Raw genomic sequence first — 25,505 nt, forward strand, 5'->3', positions numbered from 1 at the left:
TCAATTATATAAAAGTTTAGCTACGCCGATATACTTTATATGTATTTACAAGAAATAAGACTAATACCGAGAGGTGATTGCTACAGTTAATGTTAATACAGATGTGATCCCTATTGAAAAAAAAAAAAAAACAGCATATGCTGGTTAGGTAGGTTTAGATGCTGGGATGCTGGTTTTAGCTGGTCGTTAGCTGATTTATGCTGGTCCTTTGCTGGTTTATGCTGGCTCTTTGCTGGTCCTGGACCAGCACATGACCAGCTAAGGACCAGCATAGCAGGGTGGGGGTCAATTCAGGAATGAACTCAACAATTCCAATTCAAAGAAGGAAATAGAATTGGAATTGGAATTCAACAACAATTACAGGAAACAGAGTTGGAATTGAATTGGAATTACAGGAAGTGGAATTCAGTTCAGGGAAATTCCACTAAATTCCGTTTATTGCTGTTTCTGAGCATTTATTTGTGATTGCATTTAGAGACATACATTTGAACTTTATGATGCTTTACAAATACAAATACAAGTAATTTATGAAATAGAGTTGATCAAATGCAAGTAAATAAAAATGAGAACTGTACATTATGAATTATTAATTGAATGACAGTGGTGATAAGTTTCTGGATGTACTATACATTCAATACATGATTACCACATATATATATATATATATATATATATATATATATATATATATATATATATATATATATATATATATATGTCTCAACTCAAAAAAAAAAAAAAGAGTCATGTTCATTCATGTATTTCATTCACTTTTTATTGCATCGAATTATCATCATTTCCTGAAATTTGGCATCGCTAAGATTGCATCTCTCAGGCCTAAATATCTCAGGTGGAATTTAGTGGACTTTATTTGATTTCAATTCTGTTTCCTGACATTCCAATTCAGTTCCAATTCCATTTCCTGTCAGCTGCATGCAATTCCAATTCCAATTCCATTCCAGGAAGTGAATTGGAATTTACCATTCATTCTCAATTCAATTCATGAATGGCCCCAACCCTGCAGCATAGACCAGCAAAGGACCAGCATAAACCAGCATCAAAACCTACCTAACCAGCATATGCTGTTTTTTTTCAATATCTGCGAATGTTTTTAAAGTTTGCTGTGAAAATTAGTTTGTTTATTTCTTTGGTTAAGGTGTGGGTTCATTTGACGTCATTTGTGAACGCTTAGAAATGACATGCTGTGCTTTACTATTTTACCCCAGTAGAGGGAAACACAGTCCATCATGACGACACTCACACAAACCTTTGCAACTGACTAGCAATACTACAGCACACAGAACTAATCATTTCATATAAAATTGCTGGTAATGCGGAACTTTTTAATCAGCTCTAACTCTGTTATTTTATTACAAAGGTCGTGTTACAAGAGATGTTTGGTACATTTCCTTTTTTGTGTCGATACGTCCCTCAGGCAGAATGGGGAACAGAAAGAACAGCAAATTACAGTCGACAGAGATAGAGTGACATGTAGACCTGCTGTTTAACTGTGTGGAGGAGGTAAAAAATACTGTCTTTAAGCGTCACATATATAGATAAGCTGTATAAAGAATAGAATTGTGGGTGAGAATTGTTGCCACTTCTATATTGTAACCTGTAATGCAGAAGTTTAATGAGGAAGTGAACCGGACCACTGAGTTTACACTTATGAAAAGGTCCTCTTTACTATCATTATTTTGGAAAAGCCCCAAAATAACTTCTGTTTTTCAATGGTTTTCAAACGTTAACAAAAAGTTAAGTGGTTTACAAAACCTTGTTTTGTGAGCAAAAAGATAAATACATGTTTGAGTTCCTTTTTTGTTATATAATTGAAGAGGTTTTCTTTCTCATCTCGCAAGCTTACATTGTTTGAAAAATCACCTGACCTACATACAGCATAAAACAGGGTGGTACAAACAACCACTAGATGTAATATCTTCTTCTGACCATTATCATAACCACAATCATAGCATTTTTTTTTTTTTTTTAAACACGTGGTTGACTTCACATGGTAGTTTCACATGAGATATTTATGTGTGTACATGTGGGTTATCATAGCTTCCGTTCTATCATAAATTAATGTGGTTTCCATTTTGACTGCATTAACTTTATAGACTACACAGCAAGACAGCTGAAACCATATTAGAGACTAATTTTGTGCTGGACTAAATTAATGACTTATTTTACATTAGAAATCCAAGTAAACATTTACTTACCTAAAGGGTGATGAAAGACTTCTATTGTTTACATAAAGGTTTTTAATTATTAATAAACTACACTGCCATACAATGTTTGGGGTCAGAAAGATTTATTATTATTATTATTTTTTTTTATTTTTGTATTACAATTTAAAATTATTTCATTTTAATATATTTTAACACAATTTTGCAGCTGTCTTCACTGTCACATGATCCGTCAGAAATCATTCTCATATGCTGATTTGGTGCTCAAGCAACATTTATCAATGTCGAAAATAGCTGTGCTGCTGTCATGATACATTTTTATGATTCTGTAATGAATAGAAAGCTCAAAATAACATCATAAATATCTTTACTGTCACTTCTGATTGAGTCCTTGCTGAATAAAAGTATTATTTCTTTAAAATAAAATCTGACCCCACAATTACCTAATCTCAAATTAAAACTGCTTTTTCAGTATTATGAAAGAATGTAAGAGCAAACCTACTTTTACAAATTAGGACATTCCTCAATTTCCCAAACTGGGGTTTTGTCACATTTTGCAAAATTCTGGGTGACAGAAAGTACACATGCAAGTAAACACACAGTCAGAAACATAAAGAAAAGAGCTCCACTATTAGTTAAGGTGTAACAGTAGGGTATTTACTTCCTTTGGTGTTTGCCAAAAAAGAAAAAAAAAAAAAAGCAGTTTACAAATGCCTCTGCTAATTAATATGCGGACAGAAAACTATTAATAATTCTAACAATGCATTAAAAATAATTTCTAATAAATAGCAATACAGTGCAGCCCTCAGTTCACACTTCACTGATTTAAAAAGGAAAATAAAAGCATGTCATTGAGATAAACTTGAACAGAGGCACAGAACTGAAACCCATAAAACATGACATATTACAGAATCAAATAAAAGTTGCTTTGTTTGCAGATTAAGTCTGAAATGGAAGTGAAAGCCACACCTGCTACTGCTGCCTGACGGCATGCCATCATCTTAAGCTTAAAAAAAAAAAAAAAGGTTCTTGAGATCACTTTTTTTTCCTTACATAGCACATTTTACAAAAAGAAATCTTGATGAGGCCAGTCGGAAAATAAAAGGACGAAAGCACTACTGGAATATTTGCATCAGAGCTGCACAACATGGGTTAAAACATGACAAGATTTCCAAGGACTCCACCACGCGACGACATTCTTGGAATGTCTCAAAATACGACTCAACAGAATATAAATTCCAAGCACACGCGCACGCACAAAATCTGTTTCAAAGATGCTTCACTCAATCTTCACTCAAAACTTCTGCTACATCAAACTGAGTGAGGCACTTGGAAAGAGCGGTTTTAAACTAATCAGCTCTAGTGACTAAAACCAACCCTGCTGCGCATCTAAAACGCGACAATCAGCGATCTTTCCTACAACATCATTCCCAGTTTAAGCAGGAGAATTTATAAAAGCATATCCTAAAATTGTGGTTCAAAGCATATCTGCACAATATGTGTGTACTTGACAGTTAATGTGCTTATACAATACAGAAATGTTACAGATTACAGTCATTTGGACGCAGACAAGCAGGTTAAAAAGAAGCAGAGTCTAAACGCTGGAAAGTGAAAAAAGGATGAGCAAGGAAAGTTTGAGGAATTAATGGTCGTCCCTTTTAATGCCTTCTCCCTCACTCAAATCCCAGCGTTCTCACTCCCCGCGCCTTCCTGTACAGAAATGTTACAAAGGAAATCCTGCATTTAGAAGCAGAACAAGCTAAATGAAAAGCTTTTTCATGGCTGAGCACTAACTGAATCTTAAAAGAGCCTCACGCACATCTACAATGTCACACTATAGGACACGGCGTTAGCATAAGCTAAAGAACGCTTCAAGCGAATACGACTCAACTGGCAAACACGAACATATTGAAATGAAAATATAAAATGATCACACATTATCGGGGAAGACGAAAAATCTTAATTCTCAATCTTAATTCTTCAAATTTGCCTTGCAAGCTAAAATTGTGTCATCCCGTACACCCTATACTTAGTACACTTGCAGTGTTACACACTAAACTTCACTAGTACTTCACCCACAGGATTTGTGCTTGTAAACACTATTCGAAAACACCTTTTTTCATATAAATATATACATTTGTTTACTTATAAAAAGCTACTTTGCGTTTCGACTTCTTCACAGCAAATATATAGACATCTTTCACTTTTTTTCGTCATTTTGTCTGTCTATGAACTAAGATTTTTCCCTGGATCTTGGCAAAAAGATTCTAGGTAAGGCTATTGAAACCTAGCCCCTAATGTTAAATGGGCGGGATTTGCGAATGCAGGGATGCCAGTCAAATCCATCTCCACTGGTCTATGGCAGGCTGGTGATGTCACGCTTAGGTGGGGGTCCATCGGGTTTACAGCTGGTCCCGTTAGCTTTGTCTTCAAACATCATAACCCTGTATGAGAGAAGAGAGAACATTCATTAAGTCATTAGTAAAAAGCTAATTTAATTTCAACCATCAAATCGAAAATATTCCACAACCGGGGTGCAGACATGTATTATATGCACACTTTTTTTAATGAGTTTAAAAAAGAAAAATGAACCACCTAAAAGTAATTAGAACTGATTTACAGTGAAAGAAAAAAAAAAAAAAAAACTTAAAGCTGCAAGCAGCGTTGAAAATGCATTTAAAATGGTAAATATAGAAGAAATATGTCAGTCATTTATATGTGCCAAACATCCTGCTGCCAGCTGGTGGCGCTATGACTATAACTGGATATTGGCATGTAGATGACTTTAGTCCAGGACTTTGGTCAAACATATGAAGTTTGGGGCAGATTGAACATGGTATGTTTGAGTTAGTGTATAACATGACATATCCTGTTGCCAACAGGTGGCGCTATGATTATAACTGAATATTGCCCTTTAAATGTGTTCAGGCCAGGACTCAGCGACGTTTGGGGCAGATCAGACATTGCATGGCTGAGTTATAACAACTTTCTTGTACATGGTGAAACGTTGAACTTTGTCAGGCTGCCAGGGACACGCCCTTTCTCAAGATTTTTGTTTTTGCGACTAACATCGAAAAAGTCCTTTAGATTAGACTGACCAAATATAATACTGATGTCATTACATCTCTATGAGGAGTTTGTTACCGTGTAAAACATGCCACTTCCTGTTGCCAGCAGGTGGCGTGATGGCTACTGAATATGGTCATGCACATGTATTCAGGACAGGACTCTTATCAAACATGCAAATTTTGATGCAGATCGGACATTGTAGGCCTGAATTATAAAAACTTCCTGCTTCATGGCGAAACATCAAAGTTTGTCAGGTCGCCATGGACGCTAGAGCTGAAGATCTTTGCCCGAACCCGACGGGACCCGACGGGTTTGGGCTTAATTTATATAATTTTACATGGGCTCGGGCAGGGCGGTAAATGAGCGATCATGTGATGCGTTTCGATTAGCGCGAGAAAGATGCAAAAATTGATGTTGAGGAGGTGAAAAGGAGGCTTGCCTCTGGCGATTACGTTTTGGCAAAATTTACAAAACTTGCAAAATTAGCCAGATCAGTACTATGCATCCTGGCCAGTAGTAGCAGCAGTGAAAGGGTGTTCAGCACTGCTGGACGCACCATCAGTGAGCGCAGGACCGCGCTGAAGCCATCTACCGTGCATTCAATAAATTTCCTCCACAAAAACATGTCTAATCCTGTTGAGTAAAGGTTTTTCAAATTATAACTAAATATTAATTGCATAATGCATAATGTAGACAGAGTATATAGGCTAATGTTGCCATTATTCTTTTATTAAATTTTAGCTGCTATTCACCGTCGCGTTGAGGCCGGATCGTAGAGAGAAGTAGCGAAGCAAATGCCGCGGAGCCTTTATCTTAATTTCGTTATTGCCAAATACCCATCTTAATTTAGAATTCATCTTAATTTAATTTGTTAAGAAGGACTCATTTTTATTGGCGTGTTGGCCTAGTGTATGCCTAGGCCTATTTAGAGTGCTGAGATGTTACAATGTTACAGAGGACTTATTTTATTTATTTGTTCCAACTTCCAAGTGGCCTATAGCCTAAGTTAGTCATGAATAAATTATGTTAAAACATGTATAAATGACTCATTCTTGACAAAAGGCAAAAGAGCTGTGTGTTTGCACACATTTGAATAATGTCGGGCTGTAAACGGGTTCAGGCTTTTAAAAAGCTGTCAATCAAAATGTACTTGTCGGGCTCGGGCCGAATTCTGTCGGGCTCTGGCACTGTAGGGCCTAACTTTTAAGGCCCGATTACAGCTCTAACGGACACGCCCTTCAACAAAAATGCAAGATCTTCACAATTTAACGTCACAAAGTGCTTTAGATTACATTGACCAAATTTGGTGTTGATCTGTTTAAATCTCTATGAGGAGTTTGTTAAAATACAAAGCTATGTGAAACATAGCTCAAAAGGGCACTTTGTTGAAATTTTATAGGTGGCGCAATTGAGCCATTTTGCCACACACACTTCTGAAAGCCACATCAGATGTAAATTTTCACCATTTTTGGCGTGTGCAAAGTTTCATGAATTTTCGAGCATGTTTAGGCCCTCAAAAATGTGATTCAATTCGGAGAAGAAGAAGAAACAGGGCTCAGGCCCTAAAAATTAGAAACATGTATGATAAACAATTTAAACCGTATTAGCTTTGCAAGCATTTTTATGACTAAGTTTAATCTTCTAATACAAGGAAATCAATTGTGATACAGATAAAATATTTATATTATAATTTTATTATATATAATAGCATATAAATATATTTATCAGAGGTCAACTTCAAGTTGGTTCTTCAAGATAAGGCTTCTATGTCCAAATATAGGTATTTAAGAACACAGGGAGTTAAAAATGTTGTGGTGTCCACTCAGTGTCCAGCACCGGCTATAAGCAATCCCAGCTTCCTACTGTGTAGATTAGTAGAAAGAGCTAGAGAACATAAGCGTCCTGTAAGCGACAAGTAAAAAAGAAACTGGACCAGCTTGTAAAACCTCAAAAGCTGGATCAGATAAAATGCTGGTGTTTTGGAGTTCTGAGATAAAAAAAGAGAACACTGATGGTGCAGAACTGCTGAGTGATCTATTCAGACCATGTGACGTTCTGTTTCAGGTAAACCTTGACAAATCTCTAATAAGCCCTTAACAAGCCCTAAAGGCCTTTTGACACCAAAGACAATAACTATAAAGATAATGATAAAGATGCAGTTCTAAAAATCATTCTATAATTCTAAAAATCAAATAGCAGAGTCCAAACCATAGCTGTAAAGACATAGGCACAGAGAAACAACATCGTTGAAATCACTGTGAACAGGCCTTAACTCACTGAACAGCTAGTCAAATATCACCCATTCACAATCTGTAGAACACAGGCAGATGAAGATACACATCTCTGCAAACTAATAATAAATCAGTATATGTCTGCATAATAATTCTGACACTGCCTGTTATTAAAGACAACCAACACAGGATCAAATTAAACAATCTCCATCTGCAGCATCACAGCCAAGAACCACACATTTAGCGATTTGTGCTTATGATTAGTTGTTTACCGAAGCAAACCACCACACAAATTTAGCACGAAACATGAACGATAAAGTTACGCAATGAAATCATACCACAAATTGTGCAATTACTTTTGAAAATGGTCAGACAAACCAGCTTCTGCCTGGTGTACTATAAAATGGATGAAAAAAAAATTCATAACATTTCATACAGGCTCCCACTGTGTTTTCCTAGTCTCAGACCGTTGGCTGAATATCTCATGCAAATGGTGCTTTAAATTGGAAACACTTCAAGAGTTTCAAAGTCCTTATCTGACTGGTTGAATTCTATAGAATTTTCAGGAGAGGTGTGTTGCGTTCTCTAACATTGCGTCTTGAAACAAAGATGCCATGATGCCAAACCCTCCTCATAATTTTTGCAACAGTGATAATGAGCGCTTGTTAAGATCAACAAAATGCTGGATTTCCAAAAATATGTGAAATATGTAAAGTTTGCGGCATAGACTCTTTAAAATGTGTCCAAGAGTTTTACATACCGGTCTATTATTTTAGGGATGTTTCCACGCCCCTAAATTGGTCATTGGTTGCTGTACCTCAGTCATATTGGGCAGGCCTTGGCCATTCAAAGCAGCCAAGGTTCCCAGACCTTCTGCCGTCAGTCTGAAGGTCTGGCTATGCGAAACTAGTGTTTTCCCAACTGTACAATTCTACTAATCATTGCCCGTGTTCTTTACTATGTCTTCTCTCGTTACCACAATCTTATCTGGTCTGTTTCACTCTGCCACGGGTGTTTACTTACAGAGTGATCCAACATAAAGTATGACACCTCCAATGGCTGTTCAACCATTATGTTCTACAATGTCAAATATGAGCACTTTGTGTGTGAGAGACTTCAAAACCCCAGTCTGTGTGTCCACTCAAAAGCCTTGTGAAAAATGGTTTAAGATGTTTTCAATGAATCATGAAACTTGGCACAAACTAGTGTTTGTCACAAACAACCCAATTTTCTGTTCCAAACTACAGCCATGTTTTTTGCAAAAAAGGAAAAGAAAAAAAGGAAGTTGAAGGTTTTGTTTATCGCTTGCACCGAGACTAGGGAGGTGTTTGGTGGTACCAGTGCCAACTTGGACAACATCCACACTTGTGTCATTGAGAGCCATAATTAGGGAATAACTGTATTTCCTACCCCACCCAAGAAAATGTGGTGTTATGTCATTGTATATATACACAAGTGTGTATATATAGAACCGGATCATTAAAAATGTAATGACACCATTTCATTATTTATTTTAAAAGTTTAAAAGGCTTATTCATTAATGAAAGAACACAATGTACAAAAAAGTCACAAAATATCAATTTTGCTAACTTAAATGCCTGACCTACACTACCAGTCAAACGCTTTTGAACAGTACGATTTTCAAAGTTTTTTTTTTAAAGAAGTTTCTTCTGCTCATCAAGCCTCCATTTATTTGATCCAAAGTACAGCAAAACAGTTAAATTTTGAAACATTTTTACCATTTAAAATAACTCTTTTCTATTTGAATATATTTTAAAATGTAATTTATTCTTGTGATTTCAAAACTGAGTTTTTAGCATCATTACTCCAGTCACATGATTATTCATCTTGCTGCTCAAAAACATTTACTATTATTATTATTATCATCATCATGTTAAAAACAGCTAAGTAGATTTTTTTTCAGGTTTCTTTGATAAATAGAAAGTTCAGAAGAACAGCATTTATTTGAAATAGAAATGTTTTGTAACATTATAAATGTCTCTATCATCACTTGCTAAATAAAATTATTAATTTCTATAATTTCTTTTCCAAAAAGGTTTTACTGACTCCAAGCTTTTGAATACTATAGTGTATGTTACAAAAGCTTTTGATTTCAGATAAATTCTGATCTTTGGATTTTTCTATTCATCGAAGAATCCTGAAAAAATGTACTCAACTGTTTTAAATATTGATAATAATAATAAATGTTTCTTGAACAGCAAGAATTATTAGAATGATTTCTGAAGGATCAGACTTGAGTACAGGAATAAATTACATTTTAAAATATATTCAAATAGAAAGCAATTATTTTAAATAGTAAAATTATTTTACAATATTATTGCTTTTGCTGTATTGAATCACATAAATGCAGGCTTAGTGAGCAAAAGAATATTCTTTAAAAAAAACATTGTTTCGTAACTTTTGACTGGTAGTGTAGATAATGTGTTGAATAGTTCAGGCAGCATGAAACATAGAACAGTTTTTTTTTGTTTGTCTGTCACAAGACCAATAAATATTGCACATTTTGCAATATTAACAACTGACAGCCCCAGTTTCATATTATCAGTCACACAAGGCTGTTTATTTAATGACTTAGTATTGATTTAGTATTGATCCTGAGGTACCAGAGGCTTATACTGTACCAAAGCCAAATTTCTGGTATTGATCCAACCCCTAGTGTCTCATGGTGATGACATCACCTGTCACAGCAGATCCCGCACCCACTGAGAGATAATGGCACAGATATGCTGATCCTGCACTGGATGTGCTGACGAGATTAAACACACGCCGACATATCTAAAAATAGCTGGACAGAGTCAAAGTACCCAGCAGCAGGAAATAGCCCAACAATTCTACATAATGCCATTTGCCAGTATTAAAAACAAGATGTGGAACATGCATGAATGATCACAGAAACATGTTTAAACACACACACACACACACACACACTTACAGTTTGAGAACAGCTGATCGCTTGCCCAGCATCATTTTTACAAAGTCCCTGTAGTTGATGGTGTCGCTGCTACCTCCCGTCACCTCTGAGATCATTTTCTTCATCTCCAGATGAGTCTTTGGCACACCCAACTTCTCCATCATTCGCTTCAAACCCATCATGTCTGCAACGGGAACACAAGCAAATGACTACAAACAGACTCAATGAACTAGTCAATTAATAAGTTCAGAATTGTTAAATATCTGGCATTAAACTTGTTGAAGGACTGCATAGTCTATGTACAAACACAGACAGATATGTTTGGCTGTTAAGTTGTGTTTTAAGTCATGGATCAAGTTAAAAATAGTCTAAATGTGTCAAGACCCCTCCTTTTTGTGTGAGAGTCCCCTAAGAAAGGGTCTGATTTGGTGACAATGACATAAAAATTGGCCTAATTAATACAGGGTTTACTTAAAATGATTAGTTTGGCACAATCATAATGTTCACAGAAATGCATTTAAACAACGTGAAAGCAAACTAAATGTGCTAACATTCTGAAGATGACACCACATATCTGTCATTTGTGCTGTGAACTACAACATCAAGCATACTACCATAAAGTAGCGCTACACAGAGGTGTCAGTGTTCATCTGCCCACATCATTTGCATTGGTGGAATGATTTTCTCCTCGCTGTGCATTCAATTTTTGTGTCCCACATTATACAGTACGCCTCTCTGTCATAAAAAACATATTTGCTATCACAAACTACACATTTGTACAAGTATCCCAATGAATCAGCCTCTGAAGTGCCCTTAGTTATGAGACACACGCTTCAGCTGTTTGTATTTACAAATTAGGAATAAAGGCCTATGCCTCTTTGCCCCAACATCTTGTGTGGGCAAGCCTTCCATTTGCATAAAATTCCACATTATGCATTTTTGAACGAAACAGAATTGGAATATAGTACACGATTTCAACTTGTCTATCATGATTTGATTGCACTGATGGTAAATATAGTAATAGATTATTATTAGTAGTAGTATTATTATTGTTATAATATCTGTAATATTATTAATGTTATTTATCTTCATCTGCATTTACGCCAGCATTTTCAGTTTTCAGTCGAAGGGCAACAAGAAAAGCGATGCAAGTCTTCACTGCTTTCCTAGTGATAAGAAGAGGAGAAAAGAATCCTGTGGACGAATAAAACATCCTAAAGACCCGCGTCTTTGTTCTCTCCACTTTATCCCTGAGCCTTTGAGGGTTTTAGTCAACCACATCTACTAAAAGAGCTCACAAACGGCAGAGACAAGAAACGCTAGATGCCATATTGGCAGGATGTAAAAACGTTGACACTTGTCATGACGCCGCAGGCACTGAAGGAGTTACTCAACGTGAAATTTCACTCGTTATCTGGGGGTGTTTAGTCTCCTTGTGGGGAAAAAAAAAAAAGGTACGGCATTTTCTATGCTTATATCAGTGTTGCCATTGCTATTTTAACACTGTTCACGTCTGTGCGTTGAAGCGACCCCACAAGTAATATTTATCCACTGGAATGTGAATTTTACCAGGGGTACCCCATAATCTAAAATATGTATACAACAATGTGGATTTTTTTAAATAACGTAAATCTTTAATGAGTTTTCTACTACATATTTCAGTAAGAGACATCATTTACATTATATTAAGCCACACGTCTTAACACCTGGGGTTCCCTTTAAGATTCTCTTGAAACTAGGGCCGGATATCGTTCAAAAACACCAACATCCTCATCATCCGCCCGTAGCTGCTTCCGGGTACGACCAGCCAGCGCAAGCTAGATTGAAGTGATTATTACATTTTAAATATGGATATTTTTCTTACAAAAACTCATTGATTTGCTACAGGAAGCCTTTATTCACCCCCCGGAGCAATGTGAGGTACTTTTTATTATGAAAGGATGCACTTTATTCAGGGTTCCCACACCTTGGTTAACTTCAAATTCAAGAAACATTCAAGGACTTTCCAGGTCCAATAACCTCAAATTCAAGGACTTATTATGGGAAAACATTTCACGTGAGAGCAAGGTTACATCGTGTTACCTTATAAGATACATTGTTACAGTTTTCATGTGTCAAACACAACTATGCAAAAAAGCCTCTTTTTTTGTTTTTTGCATTTATTTTTGCCCATATGACAGAGATATGATATTCTATTAGTCGTATTTCTGTTCTGCATAAAACCAAAGAATATTTGGTACATCCTATCCTGTATTCTAAAATGATCTGACATTAACTTTTGCATGGGTTGTATTGAAAAGAGCTTAGGCTCATGTAACGATAAGTTAACATAACGTGTAAAAGCGTGGAACTAATGTGAAATCAAGCAAGCTAATGTTGGTGAAATAATACATTAGCCGACTGGAGAGAATAATATGGTATTTTTTTCCAGAAAAGGACCTGTATATATGTTTTTTATTTTCAAACACTTTTCAGGGCCTTGACATTTTTTTTTCAGATTCACAAACTTTCAAGGATTTCAAGGACCCGTGGGAACCCTGTTTATTGGACTTGTTTTGGACTGATGAAGAGAAACACCCACCCATGCAATGATAAAGCTTTGAAATGGCAGGATCATTTTTAATATAACTCTGATTTGATTCGTCTAAAAGAAGGAAGTCACATACACCTAGGATGTCTCGATGGTGAGTTAATTATGCGCTAATTTTCATTTTTGGGTGAAGTAACCCTTTAAGCCACACAAGTCATAATTCCCAGGGTTCCCTTTAAGATTCTTTTGAAACTAGGGCTGGGTATCGTTAAAAAAAAGTATCATTGAAAGTATCAAAATTTGGTACCAAACAACAAGACATTTTTCAATATTTGATGGTATCAAGGCAATTCTGTCTGTGCCTAAAAAGCTTGATACCCAGCCCTACTTGAAACTGGTGCTCAATTTTATGTCATGTAGTCTTTGACAATTAAACTGTTGAATAAATGAAACTACAATGCTAGTTTTAGTTTTTTTCCCCCACAGCAACTTAAATCTTTTAGAGCAGTGGTTCTCTCTAGGGGCCTCAGCAAATTTCCAGGGGGTCCTTGAGATGACTTGAAATGATTTAACATAGGGGCAAAAAAAAAAGGTGACAAGACATTAGGGATGCAACAATACAGTTAGTCCACGGTTCAATACGTACCTCGGTTTTTAACGACGGTTTTCGGTTCAGTTCGGTTTTGATAGCTTGCCACAGAGTGTTTTTTTTTTTTTGCATCTAATTAACAACAAAATACTTCTGTAAACCTCTGTACACTGGAAAAAGCATGGATTATTAATATTAATATTGTCTGCTTAATATTATTTTGAGAGAGGTATTATTTTTCCGATTTTTACGCAAAATAGGATAGGTTTCATTCATACTGGATGCCAGAGGGCGCCCTCGAGCAGAAAATTCACATATGTGTCAAAGAAGTAGCACTGATTACGTTCCGTTCCAGCTTCTCTAATGTGGATAAAGGCATAACGTTAAACATTTTGAATGATGAAATGTAAGGACAATAAACACTCGTCTGCAATAATATATGGTTTATTTGTGTTCTTCAAGCCATCTTGGGTATTTGCATAATGATTTTCATAATGATATTTGTAAGTCATAATCAACATACAGTGTAGAATATATTGTCTGCCTCATTCTGTGATAAGAAGCCACATCAGATCACAAAAGGAAGTAATTTCAAACACTCGACTGATGCTGTGACGTAAAAATAAGTTATGCGTGTTTTGCTTTTTCAAATACAAGCAGGGAAGCGTTTCCTCATCTCAGAACGTAAAATCATGGGCACACACAGCAAATTTTGAGAGAAATAAAACAAGGAAATTATTTAAATACAAAACCGAAAAACTGCAATTCACAAGCGCGTATTGAACCGGGGATGTCGTACCAAATGGTTCAATATTATATTGAGTATTGTGACATCCCTACAAGATATATCTCTTTTTTTTAAAATTACCCCAACAGCCACCCCTCAAAAATTACAATTCATTAATTCTTAATTTTTTTTTTTATTTGCAATTTTTTTTAAATCTCCATGTCCAATCATGAGTCACTTCTACTCTTTCTACAGCACATGACAGTGACCTTTAAGTTGGTTACAGGTGAGTTCTCACGTTTCCCATCTGTCAAGTGTGGTATCACCTACACAGTGAGCATGACAAAAGAGCCATTCCCCAATAACACCCCAAGTCTTAACTACATATGCACAAAAACGTACTTACCGATCTCCCCCTGATCGTTCAGGTCAAACTCAGCATATTTATCTGTGAATTGAAAAAAAAAAAAACAAGTGATATTTTAAATAATCCAACAAGAACAATTGAAACAATTCACACACAACTGCCAGCAACATCTGACAGTGGCAGCATCTAGAGGTCAGGCATGTGACAGCTGCGGTTCAGAGGAAAACAACAGAAAGGACATTTGGAAAATCCAGCATTCTCAGCGCTTTTATCAGAAATTAGGCCTTTTTCACAAAGGATGGCTGGCTATATCTGTAAATGAGGACAGCCAGTACCAGATCTGAATCCTTGTCCTATTTGATTTTGCTAGATTATTCTAGAATTTCCTCTCTCTCCCCTCCATCTCCCTTATTCTGTGTTATTTCATTCCCACAATGAGGCTTCTGTTGGAGTGGATGCATTGAAAGTGTAACGGAGTCACCGTGAGAGGAGGCTGATGGGAAGGAGAGGGTTACAATGGCCCCCTATGAACACAAACGCAGCCTGTTCACCCCCGAGCTGAATGAGTGCGTGTGAAACAGAGCTGGCAAGAGAGGTCGTCCGTCGAAATGCACTGACGCTGCCTAAATATAACTCGCAATTTTCACTGAATCACTATCTCTCTAAATGGTTTTCTTTTTTGGATGGTGATCCCTCTTATTGTCAACTGTTTTCTTTTTCTCCTAACACTCATTTCATTTCTGCTTTTAGGGCAGCGGTGAATACACATACTGACATTAGTGGGTCAAACACTGCGGCAAGTGCTCAGACTGTATGTGTGCGTGTGTGTGAGCGTGACACTTTCATTTCAACAATGTCAAGAGAAATCTCAAGGGTTTGGCAGTCCTTCTGTCCCTTGTGCTTTTGACTTGTGTCCTTTCCTTCCTTCCATTTTCTCAGTCTGTTTAATAAGAAATCATTGTAACATTCAGAGCCACTTAACCCCTTTAACCTGATCGCTGCCTCTTGATAATGACCCACAAACCAAAACGTACACACACTGAGGCCAGCTGGTAGTAAATAATTCAGAGTTAAAGGAGGCCCTTGGGTCTAAAGTCAACATGAAACATCTCACAATCCATTTTTAAAAAAAATAAGCTTATGTAATAGCTTGATGTATTTCTGAGTGAAACAGGATATTCAGAGAAGGGGAAAAAAGTAAAGAAGGACTAGACTGGATTGTGAAAAGTGGAGAAGGGCAGATGGAGGGGAGGGGTTGAAAATAAGAGGAATTCATAACATTACTTCAAAAGGTAACTCACAATTCTGACTTTTTTTTACATCTTGCAATTTACACTTTTTTTCCCCCTCAGAACTGCAGCATACAAACTTGCAATTCTAACTTTTTTCTCAGAATTGTGAGACATAAACTCGCAAATTGTGAGTTATAAAGTTAGAATTGCATGTTTTTATCTCGCAATTCTGACATTTTTTCCCTCGCAATTGTGAGTTTATTTTTCGCATATCTGACTTTTTTGTGAGATATGCCTCGCAATTGTGAAATATAAAGTTCAGTTCTGAGGGGAAAGAAGACTGATGTTCCGAATTAATAACTCACAATTGTGTGTTCTAAAGTCACAACTGCGATATAAACTTGCAATTCTGAGAAAAAGTCACTATTATGATATAAACTCGCACTTCTGAAAAGAAAGTGACAATTGCGAGATATAAACCCACAATTCTGAGAAAAAGTGACAACTGCAGGATATAAACTTGCAATTGTGAGAAAAAGTGACAATTGCGAGAAATAAACTCGCAATTGTGAGGAAAAAAATGACAATCGCGAGATAAAAACCTCACAAGAAAAAGTAACAATTGTGAGATATAAACTCACAATTCTGAGAAAAAGTGACAATTGCAAGATATAAACTCGGAAGTGTGACCTTTTTCTCAGAATTGTGAGTTTATACAATTCTGGCTGTATAACTTGCAATTGCAACTTTGTATCCCACAATTCTGGTTGTATAACTCGCAATTGTGAGCAGTGTTGGGAAGCTTAGTTTGGAAATGTAATAGGTTACAGATTACAAATTACTTGATTTAAAATGTAATAAGTAGTGTAACTTTTCAATTTATTAAAGTAATGTAACATTACTTTTAATTACTTTTTGATTACTTTTCTAAATTTCTAATATTTTCAACTGTTAATCATTTTAAAACATTAAAGTATAAAGTTAGCCTTACAGTAGCGTTTAACACTGATTACTGTCAGACTTTCAAAATCCTTTATCACTTGAATTAGATTATAATAAGTAAGGGATAATATACATCCTTATTTTGTGATAACAGCTAGCTGAATGTACATTATCTCACTTATTACACACTAATAGATTATTTAGATGTTTCGTGTCAAAATTATTAGACACGAAACACTGATCTGAGTTGAAATATTTGAACACAAAGCTTCCATCAAGAAATCAGTTGCTAGCAAACGGCAAGTTCAAACTAGACATTTTAGGGACACAATGCAGTCATACCAGTTTTCTTACACAACATTTCACCACATAAATAATTAAGTAGTAGTACTAGTTTGTTAGTTATCTTATAATCCATTACAATGTACAAAAAAAAATAAATAAATAAAATAAATGGCAGCAGCTGCATTTGTATGAAACAATAGAGCAAGTCCATGATACCAGGATGACAGAATTAAGAAATTGTCCACATAATATTGAATTAAGCTTTAATATTCTATTAACTAACCAAACGCAAAGCTTCCGCCAAGAAAAATTATCAAGCATATAGCACTGACTTAAGTTGCCCCAAAATAGTCTGAGCTGTGTAATAATTTAATTTAAAGCACACCACAAATTCAGACTTTTTTTTTACTTATATTTTTGGGCTTTTATGTCTTTTAGTGATAGGACAGCAGAGAGATGACAGGAAAGAGCTGGGAGGAGAGAGGGAAGCGGGGTCGGCAAAGGACCTCGAGATGGGAATCGAACTCGGGTCACCGTGAGCGCAGTTGTGTCATAACAAGATCATAACATAAATAACATCATAACAAGAAATAGTTTAATAGATGTGATACTGGGTTTGAAATCAAATGTTTGCATAGTTATGACAGAAAACACTAGCATCTAACAATGCCTGGGAAAAACAATCTTAAAAAATAAAGTTTATGCATAAACCCAAATAGGAAATAAAACAGTTATCGAATAAGCATGTGTCCTATTCTGTGTCCTAAACTTCTGAAACATTGGTGTTTCATTTTAGAGCAGTCAATGCAATTTAAAAGAAGTCAATTAAATCTGTAAGTGGGGGTGGGTGTGTGAAAAAATTCAAATGTAATCCCCTTTGTAATCACTGGCATTTTTCAAAAGTAACTGTAATTTAATTGCATATTTTTTCTCAGTAACTGTAACTAATTACAATTACATTTATTTTGTAATTAAATTACGTAATTCCGTTACATGTAACTAGTTACTCCCCAACACTGATTGTGAGTTTATGTCTCACAATTCAGAGAAAAAAAGTCAGAAATTTAAGTTTGCATCATGCAATTGTAAGAAAAAAAAAAGTTAAAATTGTGAGATAAAAAGTTGCAATTTTTTTTTACATTTTTTATTCAGTGGTGGAAATAGGCTTCCATAGATAACTGATAAAGCAGCTTATAATAAAACTTTACACTCTTTTGTCTAAATAGACTTGCACTTTCAAGTATCTCTAGTTTTAGAGACAGAGGAAGTTGTTACATTTTGATAAAAAAAGATCACAAAGAAAAACATTTTTTACTTGGAACAACACCAATCAATTGTGCACAATAAGACCAAGAATGTGCACTAAACAATTATGGTCAATACTGACTTCATAGGTAATTTTTTAGAGAAGTGTTAACATTAGAAAGAGCAGAAAGATGACTTCACGATTCAGGTGGCTAAAGTTTGCATAGGGGTTTTCAGAGAGAAAGGCAAAACCACACTTAAGCTTTGACCAAAATGCTCAGAGGACTTTTCGTTTACATTCCAGTTGTCCTTTCCCACACACACACAAACCGTTATTTCCCTCTCCCACAAGAAGCACATATCCAAAAACCTTCGCGCTAAAACAACAACAAGGGGGCAAGAGCAGCACATTCCTGCAAGACCATATGGACAAAGCAAGTCCATCACACATGCACAAACACCCACACAAGCTCTCTTGAGCATTCATGCCACAAACATGTGCGCATATAAACACTGGACTATGTCTGTGTAACTAACGTATCCTTTAGTTTACAACTCTTACTTTTAAAAGAATCCAACTTCTCTGGTAAATCCTCTTCATCCCGATACTTCTGATCTTCCATAAACTCCTGCAAACAAGAGAGAGAAACAGAGTTAGCATGATCTCTAAATGGAACAGACTGCATGGATGAATGATTATCCTTTCTGTTTGATTATACATGGCAGAAGCCCAGAGAGGGCACGCAAGCATGTGTCAAGTATCTTAGAGTGCTGATTCTCCACTGTGTAGTTTTGTTCTGTAGAACCGTTCTGACGCCAAGAACGCGCTAAAACACAAAGACAGCTATATATTGTTGTGCAAAACAAAAAAGACAAATGTTTGCGAAGATTTCCCCACATCAATTTTGCAAATTTTTAAAGTTGGTAATACGAATTTGACAATCTTCTTGGTTTGAAAGCAGTGATGTGCGGTGGTGTTCTGTAATGGGGAAGGAAAGTTCTCAGTTGTTGTTTTTTTAAAGGGGTCGTCGGATGCATTTTCCACAAGCTGATATGATTCTTTAGGGTCTTAATGAGAAGTCTAAAACATACTTTAGTTAAAATTTCACAGTGGTAGTGTAAAAAAAAAAACCTTTTTACCTTGTCAAAATCAGCCCTGTTCAGAGTGATCCATTCTACTGCATGTTCCTTTAAATGATAATGAGCTCTGCTCACCCCGCCCCTCTCTTCTGTGGGGTGACGAGCCGATCTGTTTACTTTAACCGCAATTAGCCGCAAAACTTGATAACTAGCACATTTTTAAGAAAGGCGAAAGAGATGCATAAAGAGATGCACTTCTGCTGTAGGTGAAGCTGCATCACGAATGATTCGCGCGAACATCTGCATTTATGTAGATCGCCGGGCGCATTTTCTTCTAAAACGAAAGTAACGTTACTCCTCTGCGTCTTCAGCGGCTCAGATGTCGGGAGTAAATGATGACCTCTATGATCACATCCAACAACAGAACACCTCAGTCGCTCAGTCGGAGACATTCTTGTCTTCCACTGCACCAGAGTCAGAACAACGGCGGTTGGAGTTGGACTGTTACAGCTCATTCAGGGCGGGTCTAAGGTAAGACAGTCATGTCAATCAACTACGGAAACGCTTTTGTCAGTGTTATGTCACACCGACAAGAAGCTGAGAATGGCTTGATTTAAAAAAGGTGATATTACTTAAAGATTACAAAATACCAATAGGTGGATTTTTATCGTAATAGGGTGGTTGTGTACACACACTGCCAACACACATTTATGTACCAAACAACATGTGAAAGTGAGTTTTGCATCCGATGACCCCTTTAAATCAAATGTAAATTCATGCCCCAGTCACATTTTCTTGGTTAAATAAACATTACTTACACTATCAGAAAAAAAATCTCTTTTATATTTTTACATTAACAATGTACTCAATATTCTATTTATTAAAGCTGAGTATGAATCTCATTAAGATGTGTTTTTATACATTTACTCCAAAATAATATCTCAAGGCAGTAACAATTTAAACTTTTTATTTGTGAACTTATGTTCACAAATAAACATAAGTTCAAATTGCTATTCTTTTTAATAGTTAACTTTTAACTATTTTTGAATTCGGATCATCAGTCATCAAAACTTGGTAAATATTAGTCACAAACTGGAGGATTTACTTTCAATTTCAGCAAGATGATTACTTACTAAAAACTTCCACAGATCATGTTTTCAGGCCATTTTAAGCCTTATTTTGACGTAACAAAATAGTTATATAGTGTGTGACTTGTTTACTTTTCTAAAATTAGTCTTCCCATTAACGGCAAGCGACAACTGTGAGATATAAACTCGCAAACGTGAGAAAAAGTGACAACTGCGAGATATAAACTTGCACGAACACAAGAGGTGGGATTTATTGCCTAAACCAATCACAGCCAAACATGTCCAGTCATATCCAAGAAATTTACCTAAGAAATTCTGCCGAAATTTTGGTAAAGTGACTGCACCTTTAGTGTTAGTCAGAAGATAAGCATGCTTCATAAATGCAGGCTGCCAGCCAGTGTAGCCAACAATAACAAAAGCAAAAGCACTTTCAAAGTCCTCCTGTTATCAGGAAACTGGACGGTGGCGAAATAAAAAGACAAAGGCAGTTAATTGTTAATGATTTATGACAAGACTCTGAATAAGGGTCATAAATCAAAGATCCACATATGTGATATGATATCAGTGAATTATTAGAGAGCGTGTGCGTATCAGGGAGATTATACAGTGTGTGGGTGTGTTTCTGAGTGGTTTTTAATTATGGTTGGTGGGAGACGCTGCTGACTAAGTGAAGAAATGTGTTGTAAAAGCAAACAGCAGGTGTTGGTGGATCTATGTGAGCATCAGGCAACCTTGAACAGTTAATTATGACTCATCATGACGTCGTCTTGTCTCTCGTCCCACACATACTGGGAGAGGGAGTAAAAATAAGATAGATTAACAAGCTGTGGTCAACTCATGATACGGTTTTAGAATTAGATGATGAAAACTACGCTGGGAGGATCGGCCCTCTTGAGTCACGCTGAGAGATGAAGAGCATGAGTACCGCCTTCTACCTCAGTAAAGTCACGACTACAGATCAACATTCCTTCACATTAGAACTCGAATCTGTCAGTTTGTTTCATCTGATAAGCATGCCGTTTGCTTTTCACTGGTCTGCAATATCTCACCGTTGCTGCTGCCAGCTTTTATCTTATCAACACATCTGACTGGCGAAAACACGTAAGAACTTGTGCATATCACATCACAACCTTAAAATCAAAAGACACTAGTCTTTATTTTACTAAAGGAAAATAAGGCCTATTTTTAGCACCATTAAGATTTCCTGCATTATTTTTTATAAAATTAAGCACATTTCCCCTAATTTCATATTACCATAAGGGACCTATTAAAAGACCATTTTCATGACTGTAAAGTGAAAATATTTTATTTAATTTTAACATGTTAATGTTTCGAACTTTTTTCAAATACGTCTCAGGGCTCAACGCTAAGGATTTTTTCTACTGGCCCGGTTGGGCTAGTGGTTCAAATTTTTACTTGCCCGGTCAAAATTTTCACTGGCCCTGACACAAAAAAATAAAACAGTTGCTTTTATTATTGTTTTCTACTCATGTTATCTTTTATTTTAATAAATAAGCTCACATGACACCAAATATTTTACATACCAATTAAATTGTACAATTCTCAATTCTAATTTCAATACCACAGCAAAACCTACTAGCCTAACAAATATAAAGTTTAAACATTATATGTTTGTTCAAAAACTATTTTATTATCATTAATATTTTATTATAAATGAAAAGATGCTTTAGGGAAAAACAGCAGACTGAAAGAACGCAAACTCAGTTTCTGCCAGCAGGTGACGCTTTATGGAATAACATAACGCTGTAAACAAAGCAGCGCCGTGCATATGAACGCTAGTTTAAAGGTTTATACAGAGGCTAATGAAAAGAAAAATCCATGTAAAATTTTCTTAAAACAGTCAGTTTCCCTCAGACACACATTCATATAAACCCCCATTTCAATATTTAGGATAATATTCCCAATATTTACTGCATTATGAACCGTGATCTTGCTCTGCATGCTACAGTATTTTTTTCCTCTTTGCGTTCATCTACAGTGTCTCTGCCCTCTGTTAACGGAGTTTGTAATGATTTACATGCCATTTTGAAAAATGAGTGCATGAAATTTTAAATCAACAAAGCTTAAAAACATGTGCAAATGAAAAATGTTTGTGACGACCCAGCAGTGGCCCGATTGGGCCAGTGACAAATTCGTCAACTGTCCCGAGCATTTTTCACGCTGGCTTCGGGCCATCAGGCACTCCTTACTGTTGAGCCCTGTGCCTTTATGAAAAAACTGAAAACATTTTTGAGACCTTGTGGGAAGGTCATTATTAAATTGTTTTGCATTTTTGGAGCCTATGGTGTGCCAACTTTTGTTTGTTTTTATTAACAAGAATTTGGAGGAACATGTGTTTAAAGTCATAATGTAACAAAAATAGTAACCTGTTTGTCCTGCAATGTGATGCACACTGAATGAAACAGATGAAAAAGAAATAAGAAGAAACTTAGTTCAATCCATCAGTTGTTAAATGGATGGGGGCAGATCAGATTTGAGGTCGACTGTAAGAAAGCGGCGTGATTTGAGCGGACTAAGCAGCACAGGTGCGCAGTTTTGTTTACTACTCATACTGAAGCACGCATGGCGCTAGTGGTGATTTCAGTGTCTGTCGTCTCACTAAATGAGGACATAAATACATGATCAACATCTCAGAACTGCTCTGAGAATACTTCATGAGCATTCAACCATTTCATTTGAGTGAAGCTAGCGTCATATCATATACACACGGAAATTTAATCAAAGATTGGCTTAACTCGAAGACATTGTGGCAGAAATACATCACCACTGTTCAGCAGAATTTACTTAATACTACAACTTTAATTATGAAAACATCATTTTTTTTTAAATATTCATACAATTTTTCTTCAGTGTTTTAACTGTAATAGGAAATCTTTATTTTTTTAAATTTTCATTAATGAAAAGATAACTTCATGTTGTCTGCCTTAATTTGATAAGCAGAAAAAAATCATAAGGCTATTCTAAGAATAAATGACACTTGTTTTATGCATTCAAATAATTAGACATGCTAAAACGCAGAATTTTGTAACAATAACAATAAGGTGGGGAAAAAAAACAACATAATTTTTGTTTAACTTTTAATAAATTGATGTTAAATTGTTTACGTTTCATGATTTTAATTAATTAGACATGCTTTATGATTAATGCAATTTAATTTAAGCATTAAAAAGGAGTCCAGAAAAATTCAAACAGAAAAAAAGTGAAATTCAGAAAAAATAAAACAGAAAAAAAAAATTTAATTTGGGGAAAAATAAAACAGATTTCATAGGGCCCTACATTTCATGCAGACTTATGCAGATGTGCCAAAATGTCATGAAAACAGTATCACAATTACATTTAAAAAAAACCCTTTATGGTGCTAAAATTGTTTTCAAATTATTACTTAAATATATTGACCATGCTATGTGAAATATATTATGCTCTTGAACATTTTATTGACCCTTTTCCTGAGAGTCGCCTCTACACTATGTGCAGGTAAGCGCTGCAGATGTCACTACTAGTGGGCCAGTACATGACCTGATTTTCTCATTATTTCAGTGTGTTCATGTGACCAGACCAAGCTGTCACTCCCGCCAGCAGCAGTCCACATGAGAGCAAGAGAAGGAGAGAACAGCAGCTAAGACCACAGCTCAAATGCCACCGCTGCCCACTCCTCAATCTCCATCCCACATAATAGGTCCATTCATAACGGATCACAGACACCTGTTTCCCGTCTGAGGGCACGGAGACAGCCGGCTGCGGGGGGACACACTGCCTCTTATCACATCAAAGAGGGCTGATCTTAAACATTAGCTTTAAAATAACACGGTCAAGATAATAACCCTCTTGGGATTTTCATAAAAGGTCTGGGATTGTTCAAAACGCCCAAGACCAGGTCACCTCCTTTACTTAAATGTTAAGTATGTCATTTTAAAATACTTTAGATTAATATGCTTATAGTACCCGGTTGTATTGATTCCATTAAAACTGTGAACATGCTATGGCGGTAACCAAACTATTGTTTGAGGGTCTTGGGCCTACACAACGCACTAAGGCTGGCTCAGCCAATGGGGTGAGTTGGGGGCGGGGCTATCTGTTTGTCCGACCAATGGCTGACGGGAAGAGCGCTTGGGGGAATCCTTAAGCGTTTAACGCAGCTGTGAATGACTCATACACGCGGGTTGAACTGGGCTGCGTCTCAAGACCTAGTCAGCTGTCTGCAGAAATTGCGATTTTGAATCATTTTTACAGTTTCGTGTAAGAAGAAAATCCTGTCTCCGTTGGCAGTTCAATAGATGTTAAGACACAACCCTGCTCTGGATTGTGAAATGATCTGCGGCTTAATGTGGTCGAGCTGTCTAACTAAATTAGGTCATGCTGTTGTAAAATCGAGCTTAACAATTCCACTGCTGTCCAAAATAACATTTAACAGATAAGAGACCACAGTGAATAAGTAAAGGTAATTACAAACCTCGCTAATGTTTACAGACAGTGCGTTTGGGAACAACATCAGGGTGAATGGAGGCGGTTCAAGGCCATTGAAATAATCTCGTCTCTCCATTAAGACAATAATAATCCATCAGCGTTAGTTTATTTACCTTATTGATTTCCTCCAGCTTCTCCCTCTGCTGTGCTTTGAGTAACCCGAAGGCTTTCCCGCCTGAAAAAATGAGACATAGGGACCGTTACGCACTCGTCTGGATGTTTTACCCAGGCTGTCTGGTGCACTTGCAGGCACGAGATAAAGACAGTCGGCCGCTAACGGCACACAGAACAAAAACAGGCTTCGTGCGTATAACGGTAAATAAAGCTAAACACAGACCGGCGACAAACGATATACCTTGTAAATCCAGGTTGGAAGGCATGCTGGGACGGTCGAGAGGTGGTAATGAAGGTACAGAGAGGAGAGACGCTGCTGTTTGGTGACCGCTCGAGTCGGTTATGCGGGAGAGAGGGAATCTCACGCTGCTTAGAAGCGCAGGTCTCCCTGTGATGCACTCGCTGC

At 36.4% G+C, this 25,505-nt stretch overlaps 1 protein-coding gene across 1 annotated transcript; it reads right to left on the reverse strand.

Annotated features, from left to right (window-relative positions):
* Positions 1–3,190: 3,190 nt before the first annotated feature.
* On the reverse strand, positions 3,191–25,505 carry aif1l (allograft inflammatory factor 1-like). Its single transcript, XM_051110546.1, has 6 exons — positions 25,341–25,505; positions 25,099–25,160; positions 18,895–18,961; positions 14,668–14,709; positions 10,437–10,599; positions 3,191–4,627 (listed from the first exon to the last, which is right to left on the reverse strand). Exons 1-6 carry the CDS (start codon positions 25,363–25,365, stop codon positions 4,540–4,542), a joined length of 447 nt encoding a protein of 148 aa, XP_050966503.1. The 5' UTR covers positions 25,366–25,505; the 3' UTR covers positions 3,191–4,539.

The sequence above is a fragment of the Labeo rohita genome, chromosome 5 (genome assembly GCF_022985175.1).
Source record: "Labeo rohita strain BAU-BD-2019 chromosome 5, IGBB_LRoh.1.0, whole genome shotgun sequence".
NCBI classification, from domain to species: domain Eukaryota; kingdom Metazoa; phylum Chordata; class Actinopteri; order Cypriniformes; family Cyprinidae; genus Labeo; species Labeo rohita.

What these genes read in the sequence shown, in the direction of transcription:
- aif1l (XM_051110546.1), bottom strand. Translation starts at nt 25,365, where the DNA reads ATGCCTTCCAACCTGGATTTACAAG. An exon ending in TTCCAACCTGGATTTACAAG is followed by an intron (nt 25,161 to 25,340) that starts GTATATCGTTTG and finishes TCATTTTTTCAG; the next exon opens with GCGGGAAAGCCTTCGGGTTA. An exon ending in GAAGTTGGATTCTTTTAAAA is followed by an intron (nt 14,710 to 18,894) that starts GTAAGAGTTGTA and finishes TTCAATTCACAG; the next exon opens with ATAAATATGCTGAGTTTGAC.